The 15,015-nt window shown below is 39.1% G+C and overlaps 1 protein-coding gene across 1 annotated transcript; it reads left to right on the top strand.

Annotated features, from left to right (window-relative positions):
* Nucleotides 1-712: 712 nt before the first annotated feature.
* On the top strand, nucleotides 713-14,210 carry gne (glucosamine (UDP-N-acetyl)-2-epimerase/N-acetylmannosamine kinase). The gene is made up of 13 exons (XM_082536415.1): nucleotides 713-784; nucleotides 1,022-1,170; nucleotides 2,178-2,424; nucleotides 2,922-3,129; nucleotides 3,216-3,368; nucleotides 3,475-3,687; nucleotides 4,224-4,311; nucleotides 5,947-6,157; nucleotides 6,265-6,394; nucleotides 6,481-6,702; nucleotides 7,476-7,658; nucleotides 9,932-10,048; nucleotides 13,073-14,210. Exons 1-13 carry the CDS (start codon nucleotides 731-733, stop codon nucleotides 13,306-13,308), a joined length of 2,211 nt encoding a protein of 736 aa, XP_082392541.1. The 5' UTR covers nucleotides 713-730; the 3' UTR covers nucleotides 13,309-14,210.
* Nucleotides 14,211-15,015: the final 805 nt, after the last annotated feature.

The following is a 15,015-nucleotide window of genomic DNA, read 5'->3' as shown; positions in this document are numbered from 1 at the left end:
CTGTGTGTTATACTTGTATAACTATGCATGTGACAAATAAAGAACCTTGAATATTATATGTTACCAGCATTAGTGATATACCTCATTTGCCTAAATATATAGACAGACTGGTAAAACACAACTGATATGGTTTCTTCCTTGCAGCAAATGGAAGCAATATTGTCTAGTGAATAAACAGAGCTATCATCATGTTGGAGGAGCTATAAATCCTTTAAAATGACATATTGCAGGATCTGGTATTTATTCAGAATAATGGGTGAATGGAAGAGGAGCAATAAATTTTTTCTCACAGAAGACAGTAGGACAGTTTACATTTAAAAAGTACTATAAATTATGTCTTTGCCAATCCAAAGTTCTCGCATACGTCTTTCTGTGTTTCTGTTAAGCTGAAAGTGTTATTAGCTGCATAGCTGGTGCTACAGGTTTTCTTACGTCACATTACTAGGTGCGTCACTTTGGCCTTGTAAAGTAAAGCACTGTTGTAGAGCATGTTTTCTGTCGGGTAAATAATGTGTTAGCGTGTGTTCTTCATGTTAAATATGAATCATTTTTAGTGTAGTTTTGTTTATTTTCATGCTTCAGCCTCTGAATATTTGGAAGGCCCAAGTGAGTATGATCTGTGGGTGTTGTGTATAAAGAAAATAATGTATAAGATAATGTTTTACACATTTTTATTTTGATCTTACCTACAGCATTTTTATTTTTCCCCCAGGAGCAGTATTTTCTGAGAATGCAAAGGAACAAAGAGAAGAAATCAATGGAAAAGATGGGAGAGTCAAATCAGGTATGATTTTATGTCTTGGCTCAATTAAAAAAAAAATGTATATAGTTGTTGTGAAGCAGATGCATATGTAGTATAAAGTTGAAATTCAAGGATGTGTGGAGATGATAATATTCCTTCAGACCTCAGTGAAATAACTGAGAGACGTATTTCTTTGTTTTGCATACTAAATTAAAATGACAAAAACTGTCTGTGTGTGTCTTTGTGTGCGTGTGGTGGTTACACTGTTTTCTGGTTTAGTGTAAGAGGAAACTGAGGGTGTGTGTGGCAACATGCAACAGAGCAGATTATTCCAAGCTGGCCCCCATCATGTCTGGGATCAAATCCCACCCAGAAGACTTTGAACTGGAAGTTGTGGTGCTTGGTTCACATCTCATTGATGACTACGGGTAAGACGACCCAACTTTTTTCCTTTGCAAATGCCACTTTTTCTTTTCTTTTTCACTTGTGGACCTTCAGAAGATGCTCACAAAATAAATGGTAAATGGCCTGTATTTATATAGCGCTTTACTAGTCCCTAAGGACCCCAAAGCGCTTTACATATCCAGTCATCCACCCATTCACGCATACATTCACACACTGGTGATGGCAAGCTACATTGTAGCCACAGCCACCCTGGGGCGCACTGACAGAGGCGAGGCTGCCGGACACTGGCGCCACCGGGCCCTCTGACCACCACCAGTAGGCAACGGGTGAAGTGTCTTGCCCAAGGACACAACGACCGAGACTGTCCAAGTTGGGGCTCGAACCGGCAACCTTCCGATTACAAGGCGAACTCCCAACTCTTGAGCCACGATCGCCCTCTGAGCCAACAACATTTTGTTTGCTCGGTGACCTGTAAAATAAATGAAGAGTTGAAGGACACCAGTGCATCCAAACCACATAACTGATTTACTAGGAGTAAAATTACATAGCAACTCATGGGGTTTGGTTGCTGAGGAAAAGATTACAGTTGTGGAGTGACGGCAAAAAAACATTGATATCAATAGTGAGTTTGAGATTTGAGAGATTTGTGATATTTATCCAGTTTTGGTGTCTAACGGATGGGATTCGAACATTTGTAAAGGAGTCAAACAACTGCACAGACAGTATAACAATGGTCTGCATGTTTTAAGCAAGACCGAGTATATAAGCCTAGAATATTCATAGAGACATGTCATATTTTCCATACTCACTCAATATTTGTGTGCAAAAGATAACTCCGATAACTTGGTCAGCATTTAAAATTTGAATCTCACATTGCCAAGTTCCAAAAATAAGCTTCCAGTCTTTTTTCTTTCTTTCTTGCATCTCAAAAACATTGCAAAAATGAAACCTTTTGTTGCCATCCCATGATTTGGAACTTTCAGTATACATTGTGCTGTTTGCAACTTACCGAAGTGTTTTGTTTTTGCAGGAACACTTTTCGGATGATTGAGCAGGACGACTTTGACATTGGCTCGAAGCTCCACACTATTGTGAGAGGAGAGGACGAGGCTGCCATGGTGGAAAGCGTTGGGCTGGCACTTGTAAAACTCCCTGATGTTATACAGAGACTGAAACCTGACATCCTGGTCGTACACGGTGATCGTTTCGATGCTCTCGCTTTGGCTACTGCTGCAGCATTAATGAATATTAGAATACTTCACCTGGAGGGAGGAGAGGTGAGGAAACCCAGTTGAACAGTTTCTCCTTCATTAGAGGCAATTACATTTCTTGAAAGCAGCACACAATGAAAAGAAAATTAAAATATGGGGGCAATATTGCATCATAAGTACTTAGATTTTTTTTATGCATTCTGCCAGTGCAGAATCTTTTCTTCTTTTTGTTTTACCCCTCAGCTGTAAAAGGCTGATGGGCTGGGCAGGTGGACAGCTTGGACACCCAACTATGTCATAACAGTATCTCAAAAGTTGTCACCTAGAGTTTTCTAATTCATACAATAGGTGCATCTTCAAAAACATGCCAGAGGAGTTTGAATTTTGGTGACCTTGACCTTGAGATCAAGTTCAGCGGTCAGGTTTTCTGAAAATCTTGTGATAACAAAAGAAGGGAGTCACCTAGAATTTAAAACATAGGGGACACTAGCTACTGGAGGATGGGGGTGGTTACATCAGTATTATTATTATTTTTTAACTCTATCCTGTGCTGCTTGTTCCAGGTTAGTGGTACAATTGATGACTCAATCCGCCATGCTATCAGTAAACTGGCCCATTACCACGCCTGCTGCACACGGATGGCAGAGCAGCACCTCATAGCTATGTGTGAGGACCACTCTCGTATCCTCCTTGCTGGCTGCCCTTCATATGACAAGCTGCTATTGTCTCATCACAGAGAGGACTACATGGATATCATCAAAAGCTGGTTGGGTATGCAGAAATATATTCACAGGACAAAATTATTTAATGAGAAATAAGTCTACGTTTGTATTTTATGTGATATTTGCATCTTGCAGATGACAAGGTCCAGGAAGGTGACTATATTGTAGCATTGCAGCACCCGGTCACGACGAACATCCAGCACTCTATTAAAATCTATGGGCTGATGCTGGATGCGTTGATTTCCTTCAACAAGAAGACTCTCATCCTCTTTCCCAACATTGATGCCGGTTAGCTCCACCTGTGCTTACTGTTTTTAAAGTCCTCTTTTCAATAAGGTTTGGACACTCAAACAAAAGTTGAGAAAAATAACATAAGCATTTCTCCTATAAACAGGAAGTAAGGAGATGGTACGTGTTATGCGAAGAAAGGGGATTGAGCAACACCCAAACTTCCGAGCAGTGAAGCACATTCCTTTTGAGCAGTTCATCCAGCTTGTGTCACATGCTGGCTGCATGATTGGAAACAGCAGCTGCGGGGTACGAGAGGCTGGGGCCTTTGGCACACCTGTCATTAACCTGGGAACAAGACAAACAGGCAGAGAAACAGGTAGGTGTAACAAGAATGTCAATTGCCCTGAGCTTATCTCAGATAAGCTTCACAGGAGCTAAACAAAGGCGCAACGTTTTCTTCTTCTTCTTTTTTTTTTAAGTCACGCAATATCAAGAGGAAAAGGTGAAAACAAGTTACAGGGAATGATTATCCCATCATGAACTTTCTCATACTATTCCCATAATATCCGCTATCAATCCCATCTCCAGGAGACAAACACCCAGCACTATTAGTAGACAGTCAGGTCATCATAGTCCAAAAGACTCCACTGAGACTCATGTTTTATTTATTTTTTTAGTATATGTTAATGATTGAGTAATATAATGTCACTATGTGTGGTATAGCTGGAAAGAATCATTTACTGGGACATGAATTAATTGTCCTTGAACATTTAAAGGATTGAGGCTGCTGGAAGACAAAATAGTACAAAAACATCAAGGTTATTTTCCTCAACCTGCCAAGCTGTATTGTTCTGCTAAATCTGTCTCAGGTTGTTTTTCTTATTAACTTGAGGACATTTTTTTTTCTCCCAGGTGAAAATGTTTTACATGTCAGAGATGCCGACACTCACAATAAAATCTACCATGCTCTGGAGCTGCAGTTTGGAAAGAGATACCCCTGGTATGGCCAGTGTACAATCTTCATTTGTCCCCTGGGTGTTTGACCAAATTTTTAACTGTGTATTTTCATTTGCCAAGCCTTCTTTCAATGAAGGAACTGCTGTATATTTTCAGTAACTTTACTTACAGTGCCAGCATATCTATCAAATGAGTCAGTTGATGAATTGTCTTTGTTAAAGCCCTTTAAGATATTAGAAGTAGCAGGAAATAGCAAGATGTATATTAGGGCTGCCACGATTAGTCGACTAGTCACGATTACGTCGACTATCAAAATCGTCGACGACTAATTTAATAGTCGACGCGTCGTTTGAAGCTTTGTAAGATCCCAAAAGACGCAGGAATAAGTAGCAGGATTTAAGAGTGTAATAACGGACTGAAACAGAAGATGGCAGCGCTGCATGTACAAGGATGCCAGCTGCCGTTAAACCCCGAAGAAGAAGAAGCTGTGTCCCAGAATTCATAGCGCAGCCCAGCTCAGTTTCCAACAATGGCGGCAGCTAGTTAGTTTTAATATTACTCTTATTATTCTTTCTGGGTCACAAAATAAACGTTTAACATATTTTCAGGCGAGAATGTAGCTGTGTAAACCTCAAATATCTGCTCAGTTTATCAGGACACCACATATTTTCAAAAGCGCTCTGACGTTTTCAGAGACGTCTGTTACCCACTAGCTCGATAGCGAGCCGGGAGCTAGGCTCACTAGAGCCGTGAGAACACCGGACTCCTGGCAAATCATTTTCAAACCCACCGCTGTCTTTCGCTACTCAGGTTAAACATGATATATAAGTCACTTAGATAACTTAACAATGTTATTGTTTGGCTTTTTTTTAGTATTTTATTTGTTCCTGAGTAAATCGGTTTGGCTGAGATTAAAGTTATAGTTTTTACACAGCTAAATAAACATCAAGCAGACAGCTGATTATCAGAAGTGTGAGATGCTCCAGAATTTACTCCGGTGTCCTGTTATATTTTAGATAGCAAGGAGATTATTAAACTTCACCGAAACAATCTGCAAATTTCATTAAAATTTAATAAACTATCATCTTGTCTTTATTTTTAGTTAGCACAGACCTTAAACACTTAAAGCTGTAAGCTAATGATAGTTATATTAGAGCAGATGCTGCTGGTGCAATAAGCTGTACGTTTTACGTCCAATGGATGATGATCTGATTAGTCGACTAATCGCAAAAATAATCGGTGACTAGTCGACTATCCAAATAATCGTTTGTGGCAGCCCTAATGTATATCCTATGGTATGTTTAACATAACACGTTTTGTACAGAATCAGGTCAGGCTCATTAACCAACAATAGACATGCAGGTGACTGTTACATACGTCTGTGATTATTGTGTGCAGTCTTAGAAAGAAGAAAACTGTGTTACTTTACCAAACTGTTCGTCTATAAGGCAGATTTTATCCAAATTATTTTTAAAAAAGGGGTTATGGCAGAGTCACTGTCTGTGACATAATTTAAAAAAAAGGTTTGAGAATCAGGAGAAGGTAATAATGTAACAATGGGTTGCACTGAACTGTATTTGGAGTCAAAACAAAATTTTAAAAAATGTTTATATTAGCAAATATGCAAATATGCAAACACGCAAATATGTTTGTTTGTTTGTTTGTTTGTTTAAATCAGTTCTAAGATTTATGGTGATGGCAACGCAGTGCCTCGTATTCTCAAGTTTCTCCGTTCTATTGACCTGGACGAGCCTCTCCAAAAGACCTTCTGCTTCCCTCCTGTGAAAGATCCGATTTCCCAGGACATTGATCATATCCTAGAGACACAAAGTGCTTTGGCCGTCGACCTGGGAGGGACCAACCTCAGAGTGGCTATTGTCTGCATGAGGGTAGGCTGGATGAACACTAAACTTTAAATGTTTTTTTAAATGTTTCTTCATTTTCACTTTCAAAAGCTTTTGTCTGTTCTGCTGTTTTGTTTTTTAAACTTTTCCAGGGCACCATAGTGAAGAAATACAGCCAGCCCAATCCAAAGACTTTCGAGGCCAGAATGGAACTCATATTAAAGATGTGCAATGATGCCATGCGGGATGCTGTGGGCCTTAACTGTAGAATACTTGGTGTCGGTATGAAAACACACTAATACTAAAACACATTTACACATAGGAAAAAAACCCAGCACAACAATTTCAGATTTATTTCTGCTCTTTAGGAGTGTCCACTGGTGGGCGTGTAAACCCCCAAGATGGTGTGGTCCTTCACTCCACAAAGCTGATTCAGGAGTGGTCTTCTGTGGACCTAAGAACGCCCATATCAGATGCTTTACACCTACCCGTCTGGGTTGACAATGATGGCAACTGTGCTGCACTGGCAGAGAGGAAGTTTGGTCACGGCAAAGGAGTGGAGAACTTTGTCACAGTCATCACAGGAACAGGTGAGAAGTTTTTGTTTTTTAAAGTTTTTCAGATGAGGATCTTCATCTATTTGCTTGATAACTAGTGGTGCAGATGAACGTGCTTGAGCCACGCTATGATATCCCGTTCGCGTCCACTTTAGTGGCAAGATCGTTCCAAGCATGTATGAGCAGGAAAAGATTTAAGTTGTGGCTGAACTGTCCCAGGCATCTTCTGTTGCCCTAACTACTACAAATGGGTGGACCTCCAGGGCAACGGAAAGCAACGTTGACAGCTCATTATATCACAGCGGAGTGCGATATAATGAGTGGTATGGTGTATTATTGTAGGGTCTACCTTGCAATATAAAGCGCCTTGAGCTGACTGTTGCTGTGATTTGGCGCTTTATAAATAAAATTGAATTGAATTGAGTGGTAGATACAAAGCCCTATACTGCCCTATATTGTACCATAATTTTTTTTTAAATATTTGTGTGGAATGAGTCTTGAGGTGAATGTTTTTAACAGGCAAAAAATACTTCAATAAGTAAATGTTAAATTTTTGTCTTTTTTCTTTTTTTGCTAATCCGAAAATTGATCCGATCCGTGACTTTAAACCGTGATCCGATCCAAACCATGAGATTTTTGATCCGTTGCACCACTAATGATAACTGTGAGACCTGTATGAATTCAAACAAACTGCGATGATGATTTTTACAGCTGAAATAATATTTACTGCCTTATTCTTTTTGTAAATTACATCGTCTGGTTATTTAAGTCTCAGGAAGTAAAAAATATTTTGACTCTGTGTGCAGGTATTGGAGGAGGAATTATCCATCACAATGAGTTGGTCCATGGTAGTACCTTCTGTGCTGCTGAGCTGGGTCACATCATGGTTTCCCTGGAAGGCCCAGAGTGTATGTGTGGCAGCCGTGGCTGTATAGAGGCCTATGCATCTGGGATGGCCCTTCAGAGAGAGGCCAAAAAACTGCATGATGGTGAGAGATTTTTTTTTGTTTTTTTTAATAGTGGATATTGGCTATGCGCTTACCAACACTTGGCTTTAGAAACCTTTGAAAATGTAAAAATTGAAATCTCTCCACAAAAACATAAACACAAAATAAATCTTTATCCAGCAGATAATCTTTTACAAGTTTTCTTACGATACCAGAGCAACAGAAAGTGCAACTAAATTTTACACCATCAACTTTTTTTTTTATAATAGAGCATTGGCAGGATCGCCTCTAACGAAATGAAAATACTTTGTCAGTGTCGTCAGGAGCAGGGTTCATATCCATGTTGCTTGTATGCTGCTGTCATGATGACAGACTATCCAAGAGTAGGGATGGGTATCGTTTAGGTTTTATCCGATACCGGTGCTAAATCGGTACTTTTGAAACGGTGCCGGTGCTCAAACGGTGCTCAAACCGGTGCTTAAAGAATGGAGAACAGAAAATTGGTCCAAAAACCTCTCATGTTTAGCTGGTTTTTTGTAGAAAGATAACAATGTTAGCCTTTTCTGCAGCTATGGGGCATATATGGTATCACTCTTGGCTGGAAGCAGTGCTTAAACAATGGAAAAAACACAAACTTTGTCCAAAAACCTCTCATGTTTAGCTGTTTTCCACTTTTTCTTTGGTCATTTTAGCCTTTTTGGCCAGGGTGAAGGGAGTATCTGCCATCAAACAAGAAGACAGCCGCATGTAGCTATGATGATGTTTGCTAATTCACCTTACATGCATTAATATAATAACGTGGTTAGCCTACTCAACGTAAATTACACACGAACAACATTAAGCTACTCACGCAGAGAAGAACGGCTGCTGCTGCCATCATCACCCGTCATCATTTCTGCTACACTGGCAGGGCTAGGGGCCAGGACTCTCCTCTTCGGGTTTTTGGGGGATGTTGCTAAATCCGGGTCCAATAACAGGCAACCCACCCGCAGTAGATGTGCTCGGTGTGAGGTCTCGCAGCAAGCTATCAAATACTGTGCATTTCTCGGCTTTAAAAAAAAAAAACGCTATACGTCGCCAGGTGTTTCATCGGATTCGAGGTGTTACCTCCTTTGACAGTATCACCTTAAAGCACTAGTTGCAGGTTGATGAGTTTGCATCTTTTGCTGTGAAGTACAGCCAGACTTTGACCGCTTCGCTTTGGGCATTTTTAATCTGTAGCTCTGCTCTAAAAGAACGTACGTACCTGGCCCTGCCTACTATCCTCGCAAAGGTAAAATGATTGGCTAGAAGTGTATCACAGCTGAGGAAAAAAAAGCACCGAAATAAAGCACCGAAATGTGCGCTGCTTTTCTGTCTGGTTACTACCGTTTATGTCAGAACCGGTGCCATCATGGCACCGGACACCGGTACCCATCCCTACCCAAGAGTGTGAATGTATTGACACTAAGTGGTAGCAGCAGCAATCAGCATTATAGTGCAATAGTACTGAAACAGCATAAGTTCAATGTAAGCACAGAAGTAGCCTAAGTAGTGTTTACCCAGGAAATTTTAAGCAGATGCTAACACATGGCTCCTTCTTTGAGTGATAGAGATTTAACCTGCATTGATAGATGGAGTGGTCAACCTTTTATCCCCAATCATGTTTCTGACCTGTTGCCAGTTAATATTAGTATAATTAGTTCCCAACTTTTGAGATGCGTTGCTGGCATCAAATTCAAAATGAGCAAATATTTTTCATTAAATAAATGGTAAATGGTAAATGGCCTGTATTTATATAGTAAAGTGACTCTGTTAAAATGTTTGATACGATTTTATATCTTCTGTTTTGAGTAAAATGTGGGTTTATGGGTTTGGGAAAGTGTTGTATTCTGTTTTTATTTACATTTTACACAGAAGGCCGGGGTGGGTTTTTTTGTTTGTTTGTTTGTTTGTTTTTAAATTGGGGCATGTATTTTCTTGATGGGGTAGAGAAAATTGTACCTCAACTCTTATGGTTTTATGTTGTATTCTATAATCTTTTTAAACAAATATATATTTATTGAGTTTTTGTTTAGCAACTCAGTCATCCATCACATGATAATCTGGTAAACAGTGAGATTGGTATTATTTAGATAAAACTGTATCCTGCAATGCTAGTTCCTGTTTCTTAAGCTGTAAAGTCAGTTTAAATCCAGCACAGGAATGAACGACGTCAGGAAGTAATTAAGCATAACCCTTCTTGTTGTATGTCTCAAGTGGCTTCATTCCATTTATCATTATCCATGTTCATTATCCATGTGTTTTTTGTTTGTTTGTGTGTTTGTTTTTTACAGAGGATCTGTTGAAGGTGGAGGGGATGGATATGAAACTCTCAGAGCCAATCACTGCTGCACATCTTGTCAGTGCAGCCAAAATGGGAAACTCCAAAGCCGACGCTGTTCTGACCAAGGGTTAGTTCACAAAGGACACAGAGAAAATAGTAGAGAATAGTAGGTTCACCTAGCTTGAAAATGGGGTTGACAATATTTCTACCTCAGCAGTGGTCTAAATTAGAGATGGCACGATACCACTTTTTTATGTCTGATACCGATATCATAAATTTGGATATCTGCCGATACCGATATGAATCCGATATAGTGTTTTTTAATCAATAAAACTCTTTTTTTTAAATATCTTGCTGCATTTTGTATAAGTTCATACTCAAGTTTAAATAAACAACAACACTAAAGCTATTCTGTTATACCTGTATGTAAAAAATACACTGCACCCAAAATATTTCATAGTTCAGTAATACTGATCAATCTAATAAACTTAAACCTACTCAATCCTTACTATTCTGGTATTTTAAAGAGTACTTAGCAGAAATATTAAGCAACCTAACTAACAGGGTTGCAAACTCCCAGCGAAAAAAAAATAGGGAACCACCCCCCACCCTCCACCTCATGATTCGACGTAATCAACTTTAATTTGATGCAGGTTGGAAAAAAATGCACAGAAATAAATTATTTTTCAAGAATAATTAAATAGATTCAACATCTTCCTTCAACAGAATTGCAGACTGCACAGATGGTATCTTCCCAAAGGAAAAAGCACTATAGCTTACTAGGGTATATTAGACTTAACAGTTACTATATACAGTAATGGACTTCTTACATCAGATTAAAACTTTGGGTGTAAGATTCAGATAATTATTTATTAAAAGCTAGACATTTTAAATGAGAATAAGAAAGAAAAGTATGTCTTTGTGCCCCCTTTTCCCTGTGAATGCCATATAGAGATTGACAGACCACGTGATTTTCGCGCATTGCATGCCGGGAACTCGTGGCAAAACAATCCAAGTACCGCATCAAATGCAAGCATTTGCAGCACCGCAAAACGTTCATTTTCCGGTTCCAATAAATTCTTGCTTTTTCTTTGCCCCCCCAAAAAAGGAATGTACAAAACGAAGGAGAACAATGCCGGTCCGTACAAATACAGACTCGACGAAAAGACAAAGAAAAGATACGAGGAAAAAATCAAAGGAGTGAAAGGGTCAGACCCTTACGAGCACACAGAGTGGACAAAAGACGTTAGCGTGCTGCCCAACTTTCACCACGCTCAGATTTATAATTATACGCTTCTTGGAGTGAGTGCATACACTCATGAAGTTTAGTAACTTCCGGTCACTGCAACAAGCCCAGGTACAGTTTACTGACGGATGGGTACAGGACCTTGAAATGCACCGTGTAGAACGAAAGACCATCGTACGTATCATAAGTTTACCAGTCTCACAAATCGTCTTCATAAATACACATTCGTTAACCGTTTATTAATAGGACCTTTGAGCTCAACGGTAATTAATTAGTAGTGGAAATAATTTCTGGTACCCATCACAGAAATGTAGCAGTGACAATAATACTGTATGCTGTAATCGTACTGGACAATTAGTGATACAAAAAACCTGTTTTATCCTGTGAATAAAAGTATATGTTTTTGTCAATGTACCATAATAACAGAAGCGAAACGCAATATTGTGTCAGGACAATTCACTGTTTATGCACAATAAACAAAGGAGCATAGCGCGACAATTTCTGTTCAGCGTCAGACTTGCTTGTAACCTATATCACCAATTATGTTAAGAAAAATGACGCATTAACTACAACAGCAGACTGACCTTTGTGGGAATGCTTGGAGCAGACTAACATGTGAGCTGGAGTGTTCTGGGACGTTATATTTTGTCTTTGAATGGCTGCAATCCAGGCCATCCATCGCCTCTTTGTTACTTCGGAAACATGGCTCGAACAATTTCTCTTCAACGACATAATCCGATAACAACCGATCTCTTTACCCGTCGGCTTCCCGTGGCTGTCATGCGACCGGCTATTGCAGTTAATAATACAACGGCTTCTTGACATTTTTGTGTTTCATTTTATCGCTGTATAACTGATTTCAATTGAAAGCCTGCGTGCGCTAGTACCTCTTGCCACGAGTTCCCAGAATTCTTTGCGGTTTTACCCCTGAATGACGTCACATTTTCAATCTCTATCGGCCCCCCTGGCTAAACTTTGCTAGATCCGCCCCTGCACAGTTACCAGCCGTCAGCTACGTAGAAAAAGCTCCTGGTCTAGAAAGTAATATTAAATAAATTCTAACAGCAGCTTATCAAGCTTAAACGTGCTGCTGTTGTTCAGCCACTGGTTTCCTCTTTCTGGTGCAAAGTGGGCCAAAAACAAAGAAGAGAGACGGACTCGCGACAGAAAAGCCGATCAGCTGATCATTAAGCAGTTTCATGATTGAAGTAGCAACAGGAGAGGGAGAGAGAAGAGGCAGTTGCTCCATATATCAGTTGTTAAGCTTAACATGGGAATGCTTTACAAACATTCAGAGATGAACTTACACACTTGCTTTGCTTCTCTCTGGGATCACAGATGAAATGCTGGTTGAGGCTACAAATACACACAGCCGCTCTATCATGTGAGCACACTGCTCCGACGTGCTACGGTTATGGGCCGAGTTACGCCATGTCGCCAAGTTTTGTGAGGTGTTTTTTTTTAATATTTAATGGATCGGATTACATTTTTTTTATTTCTCTCCGATATCCGATCCAGTAATTTACGTCCGTATCGGACCAATACGTAATATTGGATCGGTCCATCTCTAGTCTAAATCTGATTTATTTTCACATGTACACAACAGCCTGAATTTAACTTAAGAGTCAATACTATAAATAAATTACTCGTGGACATATTACTGGGCATCTTACATTTACAGTAGGCATTATTTGAGTAGGAGTTTTTCTGTGGGGTTAACACAGCCGTGTGTTACCGTTTATAACACACCCCTTTTGTTATATGAAAGAAATCTCAAAACCTGGCATACACGTGGAAACAGATGGAAATAGGCAGCCTGTTATTTAGATTATGTGGTAATGTTTTAAAAGATATATTTAAAAAAAGATAAAATATAACTTCCTTATGTGTTCTTACCCTTTTTAGCCGCCACTGCACTGGGTGTGGGCATCATCAACATCCTCCACATAGTCAACCCTTCACAGGTGATTCTGTCTGGAGTCTTGGCCTCTTACTACCAGGCGCCAGTGCAGCATGTCATCTCGCAGAGAGCGCTCTTCTCTGTCCAAAACATCAAGGTTGTAACATCAGACTTGGAAGAACCAGCTTTACTTGGAGCAGCCAGCATGGTGTTAGACTATGCAACCAGAAGAATATATTAAAGAACAAAATCATTAAAACCTGCAAGGCAGTTTTGTCCCTGTGGTCTAACAAACATACAAGTACAGTTATTATTTTCCAAAGTTGAAGTCTGTTAGTCAGATTAAAATCCGGAAACACATGTGAAGTGGGAGTGGGTCTAGTGCATGGGCCAGAAATCCTAATTCTCTTTTGTACAGTGCCTATAGTATCGAGGTTGAATTAATCTCCAAAACTTATCTGTACAAGCTAGAACCTTCCTTCTGTGCTTGTGGTGTGGATGGATGGAATAGTCTATTTATAGAAACCTTGTGACCAAATTATAGCTGAATCTTGCTTCTGTTGCTTTCTTTCTATTGTAACTTTAGTTTTCTATCAATTTTGTGCGGATGTTGCATTTCCAATTGTATGGAACATACACAATTTACATTTTTAGTTTTTTTTTGTGTGTGTTGTTGTTGTTGTTGTTCTTCTTCTTTTTTATGAATGAAATAATCTAAAATGGTATTAAGTAACTTTAAATATACACCAATCTGTCACAACATTAAAACTACAACTCACTTACATGAAGAATACCCAACAATGTGGTAGTAGTCCCCAACAGCAGCACCAGCCTTGCCTTACTATAAAGATTCAACCCACAAGACCTTTGCCCCATTTAGAGGACAAGTGGGACATGCAGAGTACTAGGCAGGTGGTTTTAATGTTGTCGGTGTTTGGTGTATAATAAACATGATTAAAACTGCTTTGGATCTATGGATGCTATAGTATGATAAGAGGTTGGGGGGGTTGTTTGTTTGTTTGTTTTGTTTAAGTTTTTCCCAGGCTTGTTATGAAGATGTTATTCTTCTGAAGATGTACAACATGGTTTTTATGTACACCTTTATACTGCATTGCACAATACATGCTATTTGTAAGTTTTAAATACATTTCTGTGGATGTTTGTTTAATATTCATCGAGAAAATACGTTTTAGACAATTGTAAGAAAAAGACTGAAGTTAATTAAGTATTTATTATTCAACTTTTTAGTTAGTGTCCAAAGAAAAATTGAAACTGCATAGCAGTTCAAACATTTTTTCTTTGCATCTTTGAAATGTTACAGTGAGTATACATCTAAGGTGTCATTTGACCAGATTAAAATATTTACTGTTTAGAAGGCAAAACACCTATCAATTTTTTCTTTCTTTTTTTTGTTTTTAATTAATTTTCAAATTTTGATGTCTTCAGTTTTGTTTTAAAACTTATAAATGTTTAATTTATGCATTAAACATGCATTGAGGTCTTTATGAGGTTTTCACCTGAAATGCTTTTCCAGTGGACCTGAAGGAATTCCTACAAATGTTGAGCACTCGATAGTGGCTCCTCTCCTATCTGTTGACCAGATCAGTTTTAATATTAACGAACAAACACTGAACACTTTACGCCGATTCATCTGCTTGTTAACGCAAATATCTAATCACGTCACAAAGCTCAGAACTTCTTAAACTTGTTTCATGAACACGCCAGTGTAGTCAAAAAAAACCTCCAAAGTCACCAGATCTCAATCCAACGCAGCACCTTTGGGATGTGGTGGAAGGGGAAGACTGGCTTCATGGATGTCTAGCCGACAAATCTGCAGCAACTGCGTGTGGCTATCAACATGGACCAAGATGTTTATTTTATCTTGTTGAATCTGTGCTAGCAACAGTTAAGCCAGTTTTGAATCTAAAAGGCTGTTGATATTTGTGTA

This window comes from Aulonocara stuartgranti, assembly GCF_965226115.1.
Source record: "Aulonocara stuartgranti genome assembly, chromosome: 6".
NCBI classification, from domain to species: Eukaryota; Metazoa; Chordata; class Actinopteri; order Cichliformes; family Cichlidae; genus Aulonocara; species Aulonocara stuartgranti.
This window is presented reverse-complemented; position numbering and strand designations above follow the sequence as displayed.